This window comes from Balaenoptera borealis, assembly GCF_965194805.1.
Source record: "Balaenoptera borealis genome assembly, chromosome: 8".
NCBI classification, from domain to species: Eukaryota; Metazoa; Chordata; class Mammalia; order Artiodactyla; family Balaenopteridae; genus Balaenoptera; species Balaenoptera borealis.
In genome coordinates this window covers 101,789,852-101,808,596 of record NC_138865.1, presented here as the reverse complement: position 1 = coordinate 101,808,596, position 18,745 = coordinate 101,789,852, and the positions used below count along the sequence as shown (strand labels likewise).

Below are 18,745 nucleotides of genomic sequence, written 5' to 3'. Positions count from 1 at the left end.
AAGGGTGAAACAGTCTTTAAGGAGGCAGCAAATGAGAATTAGGACTCTCCATACCTCAAAAAATTGTTATAATAAAAGTGAAAATCTATCCCAACCCACCCAAGAAACAAGCATACTGTATAGCAAATCAGAAATCAAAACCCAAAAGGTGAACTGTATTATACAGCATCCATAAAATGTACATTTGATGGGTGAATCTGGTATGAAATGTAAGGTAGAGTTCGTCCATAGTTTAAAGGGTGAGAGCTGAGTGAACACCGTCAGGAAAGAGAATGCAGGAAAAGTGAGTAACAAGCTGTACTGACTTAGTACCTACGGGAATGAGATGAGTGGGCTGGGATTCTTCCAGTTTGTTCCTCAACCAGTCAAAATCCTGGTATCTTCGACGAACAGAATATTCTGGCAGGTCAAACTCCACCCGAGTACTCTGCAAATGAGGACAGTGGAACAAAATCAGGGTAAGGGAAGAGTAGCATACCTTGGCAGAATGGAAGGAAAAAAGCTCTCTTTGAATAACCTGGACAAGAACACACTTTTCTTCCACCAAACGCACCAGCCAAATGGCAGGGCTTACCAACACGGAATGACAAGTCCGGGCCACGGGGTCCAGTTAAAAATTTCAAGGATCTAGAATGAAAATGTTGAGGTTTCATTTCCCCCTATCTCAGGAAATGGAACTATCCCTCAGAATTGTCCTTAGAAACATTTGATTCATTTCCTCCAAGTTTAACTCTGAGAATTGCTTTTAGCAGAATAATTCCCCTGAGGATATTGCTACTGAATCCAAATCTGTGAATCTGTTAAAAAAAAAAAAAAAGTCTCCACCTTCTGCTAAATATGCTGACAAGTTTTGCCAAAGGCAGAGGGGAAACAAACAAAAAGTAGAGATAACAGATCACCTGCTCATTTAGGAACCAGACTAGATGAAAACAGAAAAGGTTTTGCCCACTCTTCCATATTCTGCCAGGACCATAATCTTGAAACTATATTGTATTTTAGATGATTTTTTAAATCTAGAAGGAAATAATAGTAAAATATCATTGTATTGCAAAAAAAAAAAAAATTCCCTGAATTTAAGTTTTCTGAAATATGATTGCAACACTTTGATAACAAAAACCAATATTAAATAAAATTAATTTATACCAAAGCAGGATTTTTATACATTAATTTGTCCAAACCAAAATTATGTCTCAGATAAGCCATTTTTCCCTGTGAGGGTACCTACCGACTATACGACGGTCACAGTTCTCAGAGGTTAAAGCACAAGACAAAAATGGTTCAAACTACATTTTATAAATTTATTGAAATCTTTCAAGCCAAAAGTCTGTTTAAATCCATGGAACCAAGAAAATCTTAAAAACACATGAACAAGGGACTTCCCTTGTGGTGCAGTGGTTAAGAATCTGCCTGCCAACGCAGGGAACACGAGTTCAATCCCTGGTCCAGGAAGATCCCACATGCCGCGGAGCAACTAAGCCCGTGCGCCACAACTGCTGAGCCTGCACTCTAGAGCCCATGTGACACAACTACTGAAGCCCGCGTGCCTACAGCCCGTGCTCCGCAACAAAAGAAGCCACGGCAACGAGAAGCCCGCGCACCACAGCAAAGAGTAGCCCCCACTCGCCACAACTAGAGAAAGCCCGTGCACAGCAACAAAGACCCAATGCAGCCAAAAAATTAATGTTTTAAAAGGACAGTAACTTAAAAAAAAACAAAAAACAAAAAAACACATGAACAAGAGTCATCCATCAAAGCAGCAGCCAGTGAACAGCTTTGGCATCAAAAATTATGATTTCATCCTTCCCAGAAGCCAGGCTCACGGTCTGAGCAAAACTGTGCAGTTAAAGGACTCAGTCTTGGACTAAACCGCAACTAACTCTTTCTGCCTCTTCTCCCCTTTTCAAAGTTTCACACACCGGCATACGCCCATGAAACACAACCTTCCCGTATGATGCAGGGGTAGGGGTGGGAAGACATGGGGAAATTTGTTTAATTTAGGCATTTGTGATTTATTAGAAGACTCCCCAATGGAATTAGCATTTTAGAACTAGAGAGAGAGAGACAGAGAGAGAGAGAGGCAGAGAGAAGGAAAAAAATAAATAGAATAGTTAAATCCAAATCACTACTGATGAATCTTTAGGCATAAGGGTGGCAGAAATATTGGCAGCAGTAGCCTGGCACTCCTCCTGAGGCAGGGGCATGAGCAGTCCTAGCATCCCTGAGATGCCACCAAGCCTCCCGGAGCCTCAGTTTCCTCAACAGTAAGAAGGCAGTTTGGAAGGGACATTCCTCAAGACCGCACGGAGTCCCCCAGCAGATTCTGTCTGGGGACTTGTCGATGATTATGGGCTCAGGAAAGGTCTATTTTGAAGGGTGACAAATCAATGCAACTCACTTTCACTGTAAACAGAACTAATAGAGGGCTCTACTTTCTGCCCTCTTCTGTCACATGATATCCACTGGTTGTTCCTCTTTACTATGGCTTGCAAAACCACTTCATTAAATTATAGTCTATGTAACATTTCTACTCTAACTTTGAAATCAATCTTTGGTAACTACAAAAAGCAGTATGTATGATAAAACACAAGTTTTGTTTCTGCTGTAACCAATTTTACTTTCGAGCAACTGCTTTTTTTTTCCTTCTATTTATTTAGGTTAGACACACTTATTTAAAAACTTCAGGAAAATTAAAGAAATAAAAAAAAAGATCAGCCATAATCCCTCTAAATGGAGATAAATGCAATTAATATTATGGTTTATATCTTTCCATGTTTTTTTCTATGCACAGTCACTCATATTTTCCTATGTCTCTTTAATATATCTTGGACATCTTTCTGTGTCAGTAAGTTCAGATCTACATAATCACCTTTAACACACATGGATATACCATAATTAAACCAAATCCCCATTTAGGTTGTTACCAATTTTTCGATCAATAAACCATACCACGGTAAACATCACTGATAATCCTCTTGAAATTACGAAAGAATATACATGAAAGATGAAAGAGTATACGTATCTTTAATCGACAAATTGTTTCCAGTTATAGACTGATTTATATTCTTAGCATATAGTCTCAATACTGGTTATCTTCGATGGAAGTATAACTGAAAAATAACATGTCATCTTTGTTTTATTTTTGTTTCTTAAGTGACTGTTGTTGTTGAACATCAAGTGTTTGTTGGCTGTATCTTTTTCTTCTTTTGTAAGAAGTCTTTTTTTATATTTGTGAGTCTAGTCTTTTCCACTTGTGAAAGCTCTTTATAGCGATCTACCTATCATAATTGCCAAATGGCTTTTATTATACAGAATTTTAAAATTGTTATATAGTCAAATTCATCCATTTTTTCCCTTTATGGTTGCTACTTTTAGTGTCATTGATAAGAAGTCTGTCCTCATTGCAAGCTTCTGAAAATATTCACCTGAATTATCTCCTTTATTTATGGCATACATGTGTGTGTGTGTGTGTGTGTGTGTGTGTGTGTATATATATATATATATATATATATATATATATAAAATTGTTGCTATGCTACTCCTAGGAATCTATCATTAGAAAATAATGTTTAAACTGTGGCAAAGATACCTGTATAATGATGTTCACTGCAATATTATTTAAAATAACAAATTCAAAGCAACCTAAATGTCCAACAATAAAAAGCAGTCGGGGAAATTATGGTATATTTATTCTATGGTTATCAGTAATCATGTCTGTAAAACATTTTTAATGACAAAAATGCTTCAGTAATAGTTTTAAGAAAAAACAGCAGGATACAAAATTAATTATACATGTTTTATGATTTCATTGTGTTGAAATTTTCGACATAAAAAGTTAGAAGAGGGGCTTCCCTGGTGGCGCAGTGGTTGAGAATCTGCCTGCCAATGCAGGGGACACCGGTTCGAGCTCTGGTCTGGGAAGATCCCACATGCCGCGGAGCAACTAGGCCCGTGAGCCACAATTACTGAGCCTGCGCGTCTGGAGCCTGTGCTCCGCAACAAGAGAGGCCGCGATAGTGAGAGGCCCGCGCACCGCGATGAAGAGTGGCCCCCACTTGCCGCAACTAGAGAAAGCCCTCGCACAGAAACAAAGAACCAACACAGCCATAAATAAATAAATAAATAAATTTTTTAAAAAATTAGAAGAGGGCTTCCTTGGTGGCGCAGTAGTTGAGAGTCTGCCTGCTAATGCAGGGGACACGGGTTCGCGCCCTGGTCTGGGAAGATCCCACATGCCGCGGAGCAACTAGGCCCGTGAGCCACAACTACTGAGCCTGCGCGTCTGGAGCCTGTGCTCTGCAACAAGAGAGGCCACGACAGTGAGAGGCCCGCGCACCGCGATGAAGAGTAGCCCCCGCTTGCCACAACTACAGGAAGCCCTAGCACAGAAACGAAGACCCAACATCAATCAATCAATCAATAAATAAATCTTTACAAAAAAAAAAAAAAAAGTTAGAAGAAAAATCTGGGACTTATGATGACAACTTTACATTCAACTTTATTTCCAAACTTTCTAACATTCTTATACAATACTTATAGTCACATACACAAAAAGCTCATTTTTTAAAACAGCTCCTTTAAGGACAGGGGATTTAATAAATCAGTAAAATTTGTTTGATGCTTTGGAAAACAATAACATAAAAAAAAAACCATCATGAAAGAGAAGGATGCTCACACTCTCTGACCTGATAATTATTTTACTTATTTTTACCACCACTTGTTCTAGAAAAGATAGAGTGATATGTGGAATATGATCAAATGACATAAATTAGAAGTAGGTGAGCAAGATAAAGAAAAACAAGGACAGAGAGAAAAAGTAGAGCTGGGAACGAGGCTAGCAAAACGCACTCACCTTGGAATTCTGCACACTTGTTAAAATTGGGCCACAGACATTACTGTATATTTCTGGAAAGAAATCTAGTCTGTTATAAGACATACAGTGCTCATAAAATATGCAGGCCAATAAAACCCCAATTATGAGTCTGTAGTAAAATTCTCCTCTGTGAAATTCAGGGTCTGACTTAGAAAGAGAAATAAAGTACTAATAAGTGTTTATCTCTGTTTTCTAGTATCTGTGGTAAACAAAACAATAAAAAAGAAAGTGCACACCCACAATTCCATAATCAGAGGCGACCACTTTAGAGTTTTGTTCTGTGTCCTTCCTTACGGTGTTCCCATACTCTAGAATGCCCCACAAAGATCATAAGGTCATTCGTACACACCTAAAGTCAGATCTACAAATAGGTAACCGAGCACAAGAGTTGTAATGAAGAATATTCATTCTCACCATTGCACCCTGTGAATATCTCTTTGGTCATCTCTAGGCATCTCTGCCAAATTTTGTTAAGTTTAATACTTTGGAAGACCCAGCACGGAGCCACAGTAAAATCAATCCCCTAGGAGCACATCCAGTCCCCTGGGCCCCACCGTCCCACAAAAGAACTCCTCTTTATTCCCTAGGAGCTGATGGGCCCAGTGACTATGGCCTGGAGCCTTTCCCAAGAATTTTCAGTCAACTGAAAAGTTGATTTTACAGTCAGCTCACTCTAGAGAGGCTTTGTCTCTGTCAGAAACGCCATCCGTCCAGGCCACAGCTGGATCCTAACAAGTCTGAGTAACCCCCTCCCCGCAAAAAGAACCTCTTCCCTTATCAAATATTAGCCAGCTAATCCCATTCTCTTTCAAAGCCCTGTAGCTCTAAGAGCACCTGAGAATGATGCTGAAGAGGTTTCTGGCCTCCTTCTTCTGAAACGAGCTTCCATTTATTTCCTCCTCCTCAAATTTTCCCACCCAGCTCTCTGCAACACCAGTCCCATAAGTAATAAAGTCCTGTAGTTCCTCAACCTGCTCAAATTCTGAAAGCTGGCTCTCCCCTGAGAATACAGCCCCCTTGCTGTCCCATCAAGTGGAAAGCTGCTGGTGTTCTTACATTTCACAAACCTCTAAGACCAAGACCAAGAGTTGCTGTTGACATCCTGCTCCCTCCACACCACTCCTCCCACCCCTGAAAATCCTTTTGAGGCTCATGCCATCAGGTTATAGACATCTCTACCTCTCCTCACACCTGTCATCTGCTGACACCTCTGGCCTTTCTCCTGATTCCCCTGAGAGCACCTCGTTCTTGGACTTCATAATCTGGGTGCCCACAAGACGCAGGTGGTTCCCACACACAACACCCACCTCTAAGCCAACTACACCTCACTCCATTGTCACGGCCTCTCCACAGACTTTGTCATCACACAGAAACTCAGACATCTCCCTCTCTAACCGGCACCTCCTGTATTTCAGACTCTTCCATCTCCCAGTACCCCTGGTTTTTCAGCCTCGGGACCTACAGTTCTTGACAATCCATCCACTCCTGTCTTTACTTTCTTCCTTACTCAGCATCAATTCCACCAACCATCACTTCAGCATCTTACTTGCCCACATCCTAAATGCCCCTTCCACACTGTCATTCATACAACTCTGGCAAAAATGCAACCACCTACTGCCTGCTTTTCTAGACTTAGGCACAGTCTGGAGGAAAAACAAAATCAGGGAAACACACTGACTGAAGCAATAAATTCTACAACTGGACCCTCAACACTGTCAAGCAATCTCTTGATACTTCCTTAGTCGACTCTCTTCCCATTTTCCCCATACTTCCTTAGTCGACTCTCCGTGAGTTAATGCAAAGCCTGTAGAAGTTTTGAAAGCTTCTAAGTCCCACTTCAAAACCTCCCCTTTCACTCTTCACGAAGACCTCATCATCTATTCATAGAGAAAACTGCAGATATAAGCAAAGAACCCCTCAACGTCCTGCCACAAAACAAAAACAAAAACAAACCACTTCCCTTCTTCTTCCAGAAACAATGAAAAAAGTATGCCTCCCCCATCAGAGGCCACTCCCTCCCCTCCACTTCTGCCGGGGACACTCTCCGCCCACCTCCTCAGAGGCTTGCATCCTACTCTCCAACCTTCAACCCACACTCTCCTTCTCCACCAACAATGGCCACGTGGCACTTAAACAAGTCTCTTTCACCCTTAAAAAACAAACAAAATGCCTCTCCCCCTCAAAGCCACATCCCCCCCTCCAGCTACTGTTCTCTCACTCACTTTCACTGCCAAACTACCAACACTCACCATGTCTTTTCCTTACTTCCCACTCATCCTAACCCACTGCACGCTGCTGTACCACCCCCCCCCAATGAAGCTGCTCTCACCATAGTCATCAATAACCTTCTCATCGTTAAATCTAACATTCACTTTGTAATTCTTACATATGACTTGACCTCAGCAGCATTTAGCCTGCGTTGACCACTGAGACATCTGAAAAGAGGAATTAATTGGGGCATAAGCCTTGGAGATGACTATCTGGCAATGGGATAAAAGCCAAGAGGAGGATGGCTCCCAAAGGGAGCTGAAGGCTGCTCTCTGTTTCCCCAACCTCCAGTCTACCTGCACATCATCATCAATTCCAATAGTCAGGCCATGGTAGTAGATGACAGTGCTGGTGCGGGGGATGGGAGGGGCGGTGCGGAGTACTTTCTTGAAAACCATGTCTTCTGAAAGCACAGCACAAGACAGATCTGGGTTCAAGTTTTAACACGTATTAGTTGCATGTCTTTGAGCAATTTTCTTAATATCGCTGTGTCTTAGTTTCCTCATTCGCAAAAGTAAGAATACACCAGTACCTACTTCCTTGAGTGTGAGGATTAACTGATGATATATCTAAAGCACTTAGCACAAAACAAATCACAGCTCGGCCACACGGCGGAACACTACCACAGTCTTAGAGATGATGGCGTAACAGTGTGCTCACTGGCATTTACTAGCAGAGAAAGACATTTGCATTGTACTAAGTGAATTGGCTGCATGTAAAATGCTCATTTTTGTGAATGGATAGAGACAAATAGTTCAGAGAATTATAAATGATTATTTCTGGCTGGTGAGCTTGTAAGTGTTCTTTTATTTTATTGTTTTAGCTTACTTGAGTTTTCTAATTTCTCTATAATGAGCACATATTACTTACATAAAATAAAATTTAAAGGGTTTCTACTGCAAAAAAAAAAAAAAAGTACAGCATATGGTAAATGCTCAATAATTAGCTATTATTATGATGTTACTTTCTAGAAGCCTACAGAGAAAACTGCCAGGATCTGCCAGCCCTGAGAAGGCCTCTCCCCACCACTGGAGAGAGAAGATAGCCACGACTTAGACCTCAGGGGGGAACACTTTCCCCGCACTGGCTCTCAGCCCTAGGCTCATTTTAGCTCAGGCAAAAGCAGCTCTGTACTTTGTCCAGCTTTTGTCATCCGGAATCTGAATCAGGCCTGGGAGTCAAAGCTCAAAGTCATAAAGTAAGTATTTGTACAACCTCGTCCTCTGACCATTAACTTTGCTTGAAAAGCTCAGCAGGAGTGGGCTGCTGGGACAAGATCAGGAGTTTGGGACCCTGTGTTCCCGTCTGTCCTCTCTCTCATCCCCATGCATCCCTACACGTCCTTTAATACAACACTCAGGAAAAAGGTTCCAGATGCATCACCAACGTATTAAACCTGGTGTCACTGTTTGAAACAGGAAAAGAAAAGGACTCTTGTTTGAGATCAGAAGTGGAATTCACGGTAAGAAGTAAAACTTAATCCTGCAACAACTTCACCCTTAAGGTGTTGTCCTCGAAGCCAAGTGAAAATGTGGGATTGGAACTTGGAAAGATTATCCTAAGACATTATCTGACTTAGAGGAAAAGAGATAGAAATAAGAGCACAATGGAGAAAGGGGAAGTGAGGACAGAGAGACAGCAGAGGAGAGAGTGGTGAGCTGCAGCACAGGCATCAGCCTGAGAATCCGCTGACAGGGAGAGAAACTGCAGGGTGGAGGACAAGCAGGGGCGGGGAAGCGTCAAGACAGGTGAGCACTGCTGTGCCAGGCGGTCACCTTGACATTCAGCTGTTTAGAGCACAAATTCAAGAAAAACATGTTTTGCATTTCACTGACTACAGGGTATAAAATAAGTTGACCCTAGGGAGAAAAAAATAAGTAACTGGAAATGATTCATGGGAGTATGTATATCATCCGAGGACGTCTGAGGATATAATACACATCTAAGCACCTAGCAATGCTGAGAAATACTACCCAGTGGCAAAAGAGACAGGGGCAGACTGTGTGAGTGCATATGCCTGTGCACACATACACATTTTCAAATGTGAACCAGGTGTGGAAAAGACAAGGCAGTAATATAGTGGTATACGGCAGAAAGTTAATAAATATTAGTTCCCACTCTTCTCTTACTCCTCCTCTCCCTGACATTAGGACTAACTACCTGTATGCAGAAAACTATAAGACACTGATGAAAGAAATTAAAGATGATACAAACAGATGGAGAGATATACCATGTTCTTGGATTGGAAGAATCAACATTGTGAAAATGACTATACGACCCAAAGCAATCTACGGATTCAATGCAATCCCTATCAAACTACCAATGGCATTTTTCAGAGAACTAGAACAAAAAATTTCACAATTTGTATGGAAACACACAAGACCCCGAATAGCCAAAGCAACCTTGAGAAAGAAAAACGGAGCTGGAGGAATCAGGCTCCTTGACTTCAGACTATACTACAAAACTACAGTAATCAAGACACTGTGGTACTGGCACAAAAACAGAAATATAGATCAATGGAACAGGATAGAAAGCCCAGAGATAAACCAAAACACATATGGTCACCTTATTTTTGATAAAGGAGGCAAGAATATACAACAGAGAAAAGACAGCCTCTTCAATAAGTGGTGCTGGGAAAACTGGACAGCTACATGTAAAAGAATGAAATTAGAACACTCCCTAACACCATACACAAAAATAAACTCACAATGGATTAAAGACCTAAATGTAAGGCCAGACACTATAAAATTCTTAGAGGAAAACATAGGCAGAACACTCTACGACATAAATCACAGCAAGATCCTATTTGACCCACCTCCTAGAGAAATGGAAATAAAAACAATAATAAACAAATGGGACCTAATGAAACTTAAAAGCTTTTGCACAGCCAAGGAAACCATAAGCAAGATGAAAAGACAACCCTCAGAATGGGAGAAAATATTTGCAAATGAAGCAACTGACAAAGGATTAATCTCCAAAATTTACAAGCAGCTCATGCAGCTCAATATCAAAAAAACAAACAACCCAATCCAAAAATGGGCAGAAGACCTAAACAGACATTCCTCCAAAGAAGATATACAGATTGCCAACAAACACATGAAAGGATGCTCAACATCACTAATCATTAGAGAAATGCAAATCAAAACTACAATGAGGTATCACCTCACACCAGTCAGAATGGACATCATGAAAAAATCTACAAACAATAAATGCTGGAGTGGGTGTGGAGAAAAGGGAACCCTCTTGCACTGTTGGTGGGAATGTAAATTGACACAGCCACTATGGAGAACAGCACGGAGGTTCCTTAAAAAACTAAAAATAGAACTACCATACAACCCAGCAATCCCACTACTGGGCATACACCCTGAGAAAACCATAATTCAAAAAGAGTCATGTACCACAATGTTCACTGCAGCTCTGCTTACAATAGCCAGGACATGGAAGCAACCTAAGTGTCCATCGATAGATGAATGGATAAAGAAGATGTGGCACATATATACAATGGAATATTACTCGGCCATAAAAAGAAACGAAATTGAGTTATCTGTAGTGAGGTGGATGGACCTAGAGTCTATCATACAGAGTGAAGTAAGTCAGAAAGAAAAAAATACTGTATGCTAACACATATATATGGAATCTAAAAAAAAAAAAAAAAAAGGTTCTGAAGAACCTAGGGGCAGGACAGGAATAAAGATGCAGACGTAGAGAATGGACTTGAGGACACGGGGAGGGGGAAGGGCAAGCTGGGATGAAGTGAGAGAGTGGCATGGACATATATACACTACCAAATGTAAAACAGATAGCTAGTGGGAAGCAGCCGCATAGCACAGGGAGATCAGCTCGGTGCTCTGTGACCACCTAGAGGGGTGGGATAGGGAGGGTGGGAGGGAGACGCAAGACGGAGGAGATATGGGGATATATGTATATGTATAGCTGATTCACTTTGTTATAAAAAACTAACACACCATTGTAAAGCAATTATACTCCAGTAAAGATGTTAAAAAAAAAAAAAAAAACAAAGAGTAATTACACCAGATTATAATCATGTTCTCATCACAGAGCTTCAGGCTGATACAATGATTAATAAATTTCAAGAGTAATGAGATATTAACATGTTAAACAATATCATGATAGAAAATAAGTGAAAGTACGGGGTTTTAAAGTTTCATTTGAAAGACTGTAGTCACAATTTCTCCTTCATTTTAAGGTTAAAAAAAAAAAAACTTATGTATAATCCTTTTAAATCTAAATATATCCACTCTCCCAAAAAGCTATACCCACAATTGTCATAAAGGTGAACAGAGTTGTACAAAGGAAGGGAAAAAGGAAAGGCAGGAATCATGGCAGTAGGACTTCAATTCTCCAAGACACTCCAGACAGGTGGAAGATAATAAAAAGACCTACTTTCGTGGTGATCCTGTAAGTGATGTAGGTCTCCATCGTACAGACATGCTTCTTGGGATCATCAACCGTGACAAAGAGGTCTCTGGTCTCACCATCGATGTCATCATCAAGTTGTAGTCTGTTGAGAAGGGAAGATGAAGAAGCTGGACTTGCAGGGCCTGCTGGAGTACCACCGTTGGGCAAAATGAGATCCTGAAGGAAGAAAAGAATCATCTTACAAAGTAGCTAAGAACACACACCTGGAGAACACCAGCAACAGCGGCTGGTTTAGCCAAACCAAGAAACACCTCTAAATACAAAAACAACTTTCAGAGAATCTGATCCTCTCCTTACTTACCATTTCTTAAGTGAACGAGTCTTTTACAACCAAGAGAAACACGACGGGCAATGCTCTACACCAAATCCTGTTGATTCATGTGTCAGCAAGCGCTGCAGGAACCAACAGTTCAGGGACAGAGAACATGACAGCCACCACCATCTTCAGACTTCAACAGAGAGAGAACTCCTGAGCACACCACATTCTCTCTTTTCCCCACTTTCTCAAGACCACCACTTGGGCCCAGGTAAACATTAAGGGGCCAGAACCCTCTTAAATATCCAACACATTTAAAAACCTAATCAACCATCACAAAGAGACAGCTAAACATTATGTGCCTCCTGGAATAAGTTCACACCACCACCTATGAGTATGCTTGCCAAAAAACTGGATATGAGTCCTGAACAAATCTCTAGACACAACACCAATTTATAGGCAATACAGAAGAGTGAGGAACATGTTAAATACTGCAAGGACGCAATCAGCGGCATCTACACGTTGTGAAGCCAAAGAGAACCAAAGACCCAGTTTCTTCAGTAAATAAATAAATTGTAAGGAAAAAAGAAAGACAGAGTTTGAAAGAGCACCTATAGATGTAAGGAAACTTAAGAGACCTATCAACAACTGCAGTGGGTCCTGATTAAAACACAGGGTTAAAAGATTTTGAGACATTCAGGAAATTTTGAATATTGATCAATTATTTGATGACATGAAGGAATTATTAGGTGTGATAATGGAAGTATTATGATCTTACAAAGTCTTCATCTTTTAGTAACACATAACTAAAGTATTCGTAGATGAGATGATAGGATGTGTGGTATTTGCTTCAAAATAATTAAGGTCGGGTAGTTGGGATACAGATGATACAAGATGCCCCAAAGCTGATCACTGTTGAAGCTGGTACTTGCAGGTTCACTACAAATTCTCTCCTCTTCTGTATGTGTTTAAAATTTTCCTCAATAAAAAAGTTTAAAAGGGGCAGGGGGAGCAAGTACCAGAAAATAAAGGGAAGGAAAGATTAAAAACTTATGGACTTCTTTCTTCTTAGGCCTCAGTAGGAAGCCACTTGAATCAATTATGTCCCTATAATATCCAAAAAAGATGCAGTCTTCCAGTTACCTTTTCTGGCTTTAAGATTTGATAAGAGAACAAAGCCCTGTCTAGCAGTAGATGTGAAAGCCTCTGAATGTCACCTTGGAATCATCAGAAGGCAAAGACTAAGGAAGATGGCAAGAAAGTGACATGATACTAAGCAAACAGCCTTGGTCAGGAATGTTTTCTGCATTCCTGACCTGTGGGTAATCAGATCACAGGCTGGGCGTGGGTCTTTCCCCAGAATGATCTCTTCTTGTGTGCAGGCTGGATATGACTCTTAGCCCCCAGAGAAGAGGACATACAGAAAATGAGAAGTCAATCTAACAGTCATGTCCATAAGCTCCAGATGAAGATGGCACATCTGGAAAGAGAGTATGGAATGAGGCAGAGGGAAGCATGGTCTGGGGTCAAGGGCAATGTCACCCAACTCAGTGGGTGATGGAAACTAAACAAAAAAGGTACCTTCCTTTGTCCCCCTGACCACAGATAATTTAATCACATCCTTACTTATGCAATGTCAAAAATACTTTTGTAATTACTGAAAGGGTACCATTTCACAGAAGGTACTCATGGGAATGGACCCCACCCCTCCACTTCTCAGCCCAGGGTCTCGTCAGCTGGGAAGGCAAGCCCCTCAGCAGCTGCTCTCCGTGTGGACCATAGAACCTAGCTACAGCAGCATCCCACGACCTGCTTCCTCAGCACACTGATGTCACTGAGGGCATGCAGTGTCCAAATCCCAGGGTCTAAGGATCAGCGAGGGGACAGCTTCTCTGGAGCTCTGAGACGACCATCACGTCTTCATCATTTCAGTAAATATTTAAACACTGACCTCAGGCAAGGCACCATGCTAGGCATTGAGGGGCCCACCCTTACATTTTAACAACACTAGCTCACTGGGCCTCAGAAAGGCTCCATCACCTATGGCTAAACATTGCACAAAAGAAAGAATGAATTCAAAACCTTTAGTCAGATAAGCCAGCATCAGCTCAGACAGCAATTTTCCACAATCTGGCCTGAACTGATCCTGGAACCCACTATGCTGTTTCATATTTCTCATCGTTGCTTACATAGCACGCGCCCGCGCACACACACACACACACACACACACACACACACACACACACACACACCCCCCTCTTTTTCATGTAGAGGGCTCCAAGGATCTCATAGAAATCTGCTCAAATGCCCCCTCCTCCTAGAATCCTTCCTGGATCCAGCCCCTGACAAAATTTGTCACTCCCTTCTCAGTACCTTGAAGATACTTCCACTGAAGCAATTTTCACAGTTCTAATCATTTATTTACATATATAACTTATCCATAAGCACTGTGCGTCCAACAACTGTAACTGTGCCTTGTTCACCTTTGTGTGTGTGTGTGTGTGTAATTATCCATCCATCTGTTTGCCCGTCTCCCAGTGACTCCAGGCCAACTCCCCTAACCTCAACTCCCCTAACCTTTGCTCTGGGGACCTCAGCCAATAACCCTCCAGGAACGGCCCACATAAAGGTCTAAAAGGTCTTGGCCAGACAGTGGGAACTGAACTAATTCTCAAATCAGTTAGCGGGGGCTGGGGAGGAGAGAGTCACCCAGACCTTGTCACACAGCAGATTCTTTCCTTTAGGACTACACAACCAGGGAAGATACCCACACCCTTACTACAGGGTGCTTCCCGTAATATTATTTGAGCATATATGAATAGCTAATGAGCTACAGATGCCTGGACTTTCCTAAAAAGGGATGCTACCATCTCCGATTTCCATGGCACGTCTGTGCGCAGGGCTTCCACATTCTTATTTCGCTGCCCTCTACGTCAACCTCAACCTTGTGAGGTTAGCAGACAGATACTATCTCTACTGATGAGAAAGCCGACTCAAAAAGGTGAAGGACTTCTGTATCCAAATGTATGGAAGCCAGTTATCACTCTACTGAGTTGAGCTTAGGTATCTGGTTCCTAGTTCAAGGGTGTTATCAAGCTGAATCCCCTTTGTGTGGCTTTCCCTAACCCAACACTGTCCCTCATCTCCATTCTCTGGCCATAAATCCTTTTGGGTAAACATGAAGCTTCTGTTTTTAAAGCCAGTCGAGGAATGCTTCCATTTTCCCTTAGGGTCTTAATACAGGTTATCTCCCAGATAACTCCCCTCAAGATATGGTTCCCACAAGAAACAAACATGGAGGGAAAAGACAAAAATCTTAGGAGGAAAGGGCAGGGGCTTAGGTGGACTCAGCGACCCAGGCTCCTCTACCCTCAGAGTCCTCCGGTAGCGGGTTTGCTTCACTGAGACCTGAGTTCTAGAGCACGTATTGTGGGAGGGCAGCACCTTTACAACTAACACGAATTACAAAACGCGAGAAGTGAGAGAATCCCTTGGCTCAACACAAAAGCCTCCTGTTTCATTGTTGCTGCCCTACAGTCAGTCCTCCTTACTGCAGCCAGAATGCTCCCTGGAAAAGGTCAATCAAAACATGTTACCCCCCTGCTCAGAACTCTGAAAGACATCATCCAAACACATTCAAAATAAAATCCAGACTCCCTCCCATAACCCACAAGGGCCAACATGATCTTATCACAGTCTCTGACCTCATCCCAGACGTTCTCCCCACTCCCCTCCAGCTCATCCTGCTCTACACACCTGGCCTTGGCTTATCTGGACCTCAGGGCCTTCATACTTGCTGCTCACGCTGCCTGGAACACTGCTCTCCCCTCCGACTGCCACTGGCCTGGCTCTTCTCCTCAAACAGGTTTCTGCTCAAATGACACCTACTCAGAGAGGCGTTCTCAGCCCACAAAAATCTAAAAATAACCCTGCACCCTCCATCATTTTCCAGTCCCTTCCCTGCCTTTATTTTCATCATAGGACTTAGCACTGTCTGAAAATGTATTATATATTAACTGGTTATCTGTCTGTCTGACTTCCCACCAGTCTGTAAATTCCACAAAAGCAGAGACTGTGTCTTCTGGAACATAGTAGGTACTCAGTAAGTATCTGATGAATGAATGAGTTTTAGAAATGACCCAACTCAATCTCTTGCCAATATAAGCTACTCAATAAACGTCTGCTGAATGACAACAAAACTGAGGCTAACCTGGACGGACGGCCCAGTTTTGAATCTCCAGTTTTGAATCTCGGTTCTACTATTTACTCGCAGCATGACTTAAGTAAATTCCTTAATCTCTCTATTGCCCCAGCTTCCTCATTTATAAAATGGGTATAATGGGATTGAGTTAGTTAGCATATGGAGCAATTGGAACAGCGCCTGGAACATGGTAGGCGCTATATCACTATTAAAATACTCAAAAAAAAAAAAAAAGTCAATTTGTCTGCAAGTATTCCTGCATCCCCTTTAGACTATGGGGCTGGGTTCACAGTAGACCATAAATGCTGCTGAAAATTAAAATTGCACCTAGAGTTACAGTTGGTGCCTTAACCACACCTTCCTCAATGATTTCCCTGTAGCAATAGATATATCTACAGTAGCCTTTGTGACAGTTACAACTACATAGTTGATAAATACATGAAAACTCCTCAACGCTCCAAAATATCAATTCTTGCTATGCAGTTTCAGTTATAAGAGAATTTCTTCTCCCCACCACCCCTTTTTACTTAGGAAGAGAAATACATAACCAGGCCACTTTGGAAACTGCCCTCGTTCAAAGAATTTCAGTTATAAGATCCACCATTGTGGTCAGCCAGCCGCAAGAGAGATTAGTAAAATAACGTTAGTCACCAGCAAAATTCTATATTACATTAAACATAGGGATTATGAAAGAAAGTGGTATACCTTAGGGGCCAATATGGACTTAATAAAAACAAGTCATGCTAAAACACTCTAATTTCTCTTTTTGATACTATTAGAGGAGTGTGGGCAACATGATGATCTCATTTCATAAGAGCTTGCCAAAGCCTCTCAAGGCATCCTGACGGCTACAGGAGAATGAGAGCTCTCTGAATGCACAGACTGTACCTGACTTGTCTTAATTGACCTCCCTCCTGCCAGGCACACAGGAGACGCCTGAAGAATGAATGCGCCCTGCACAAACTGAACAGAACACTCCTGACTGTTGACTTTGCTGTAAAGTTAAATTTAGGCCAACTATGGGCAATAACTTCAAAGGGAAAATCTCAAAATTGTTCTGTTCAAAGATGTTCATAACAGATCAAAGAACACAGAGTGAACCCTGGAAAAGCTCCAAAGGCTCACTAACCAGGAAATGATTGTGTTTACATTAATAACAATGTTACACACTCACTAAAAACTTATAAATCTAGACTTCTAGACAAATGCACCGAATTAATAAGCTCAGGTCTTTGCTTTCTCCCTCTTTCCCCCTTCCAGATAACAACCACCTGGAGAATGGGAGAGAAAGAGCAGTGGGGGGGGCGGGGAAGCGGGGCAGATAGTGACTGGAATGAGTACCAGATTAGAAACTAGGAAAGGGCACCATCCAAATGCCAAAAGTTTTGAAGATTTCCTACTGGAGATAATTGGGACTCAACTGAGAAAAGAACTAAGAGGTATCTTTAACCCATGTCACTAAAGTCACTTAGGGTTATCAAGGTTACCTAAGAAGTAGAAAATGTCCTGAACCCTCACAGACACTCTAATTTGAATTTGCAATTGTCTGGAGGGATGAGGGTATGGAAGGGCCCACAGTGGGGCAAAGGAGAACCCCCAGAGTGTCTGGCTGCTGTGAGCAAGGAGTGCCAGCACAGGCAGATATACACCATGTGAGGACCCCCAGCAGAGGGTGCCTTGCCCCCAGGGCTTCATCTAGCCAGGAGGGGTAGAGATGCAAGAGAAAGGTCAGAGGAACATGAAGGTGCCTGCTTGCACCTTCATGAAGTCAGCTGCCCTGGGTAGGTCCACCAAGCACAAAGGAGGCAAGACTGCAAATTCTGAAAAGGCTGGACTCTACCGAGATGGGGAGAGCGCCTAAAACAAGATGGAAGCCAGGCTATACTGGATCCAGACACAGAGACGAACTAGGCCAAGTCTTCCAGACCGACCGTCCCTGACCCTGGTTTTCTTTCTTCTGATTCTTTTCCCAAGGAGAGACCACTCAACTGATTTGTCAACTATTATTCCACTCAACCTAAGATCCAAGAAGACAATTCTAACATCAAGTAGAAACAGGGGGATCCAGGGAATTCCCTGGTAGTACAGTGGTTAGAAATAGGTGTTCTCACTGCCGGGGCCCCAGGTTCAATCCCTGGTCGGGGAACTAAGATCCCGCAAGCCGTGCAGTAAGGCAAAAAAAAGAAAGAAAGAGAGAAAAAGAAAAAAGAAACAGGGGATCCAATAATTCACTTCTTCTGGTGAGAGGCAAATAGCAGGCCTGTATTACCTCATCAGACACAAGAAAACCGAAAAATATACCAGCCTATATTAACTCATCATTCAGACCCAAGAAAACCAAAACATGAGGAAAAGCAGCACAGTCCTTAAGAGCAGATAAATATACATACATTTGAAAAGATTTATCCCATAAAACACTACACTTTAGTCCACATCTACCTTGTGCTCCCATTTAAAAAAAAAAGTCAAAACAAAGTGGAAGAGAACTGTACTTCACTGTACAGTAGAAACTAACACAACATTGTAAAACAACTATACACCAATAAAAAAAAAAAAAAAGAAAGAAAGAAAGTGGAAGAGGGGGACTTCCTTGGTGGCACAGTGGTTAAGACTCCGCGCTCCCAATGCAGGGGGCCCGGGTTCGATCCCTGGTCAGGGAACTAGATCCCATGTGCATGCCACAACTAAGAGTTCACATGCCACTGCTAAG

At 42.0% G+C, this 18,745-nt stretch overlaps 1 protein-coding gene across 9 annotated transcripts in view; it reads right to left on the bottom strand.

The window, feature by feature from the left end:
- The window catches only part of SNX30 (sorting nexin family member 30), a 126,219-nt gene that overhangs the window by 62,425 nt on the left and 45,049 nt on the right, over positions 1 to 18,745 (bottom strand). For 7 of the 9 annotated variants that reach the window (XR_014247893.1, XR_014247894.1, XR_014247895.1 and 4 more), the window contains exons 2-3: positions 11,543 to 11,734; positions 317 to 427 (exon numbers count right to left, since the gene is read on the bottom strand). Coding sequence is in view for 5 of the 9 variants with exons in the window: in XM_082404106.1 (XP_082260232.1) it covers positions 317 to 427; positions 11,543 to 11,734 (303 nt within the window). In the remaining 4 variants the exon portion in view is untranslated. Of the gene's footprint in view, positions 1 to 316; positions 428 to 11,542; positions 11,735 to 11,879; positions 11,899 to 18,745 lie in introns of those variants that run through there. The other 2 variants (XM_082404107.1, XM_082404105.1) reach the window with 2 other exon arrangements.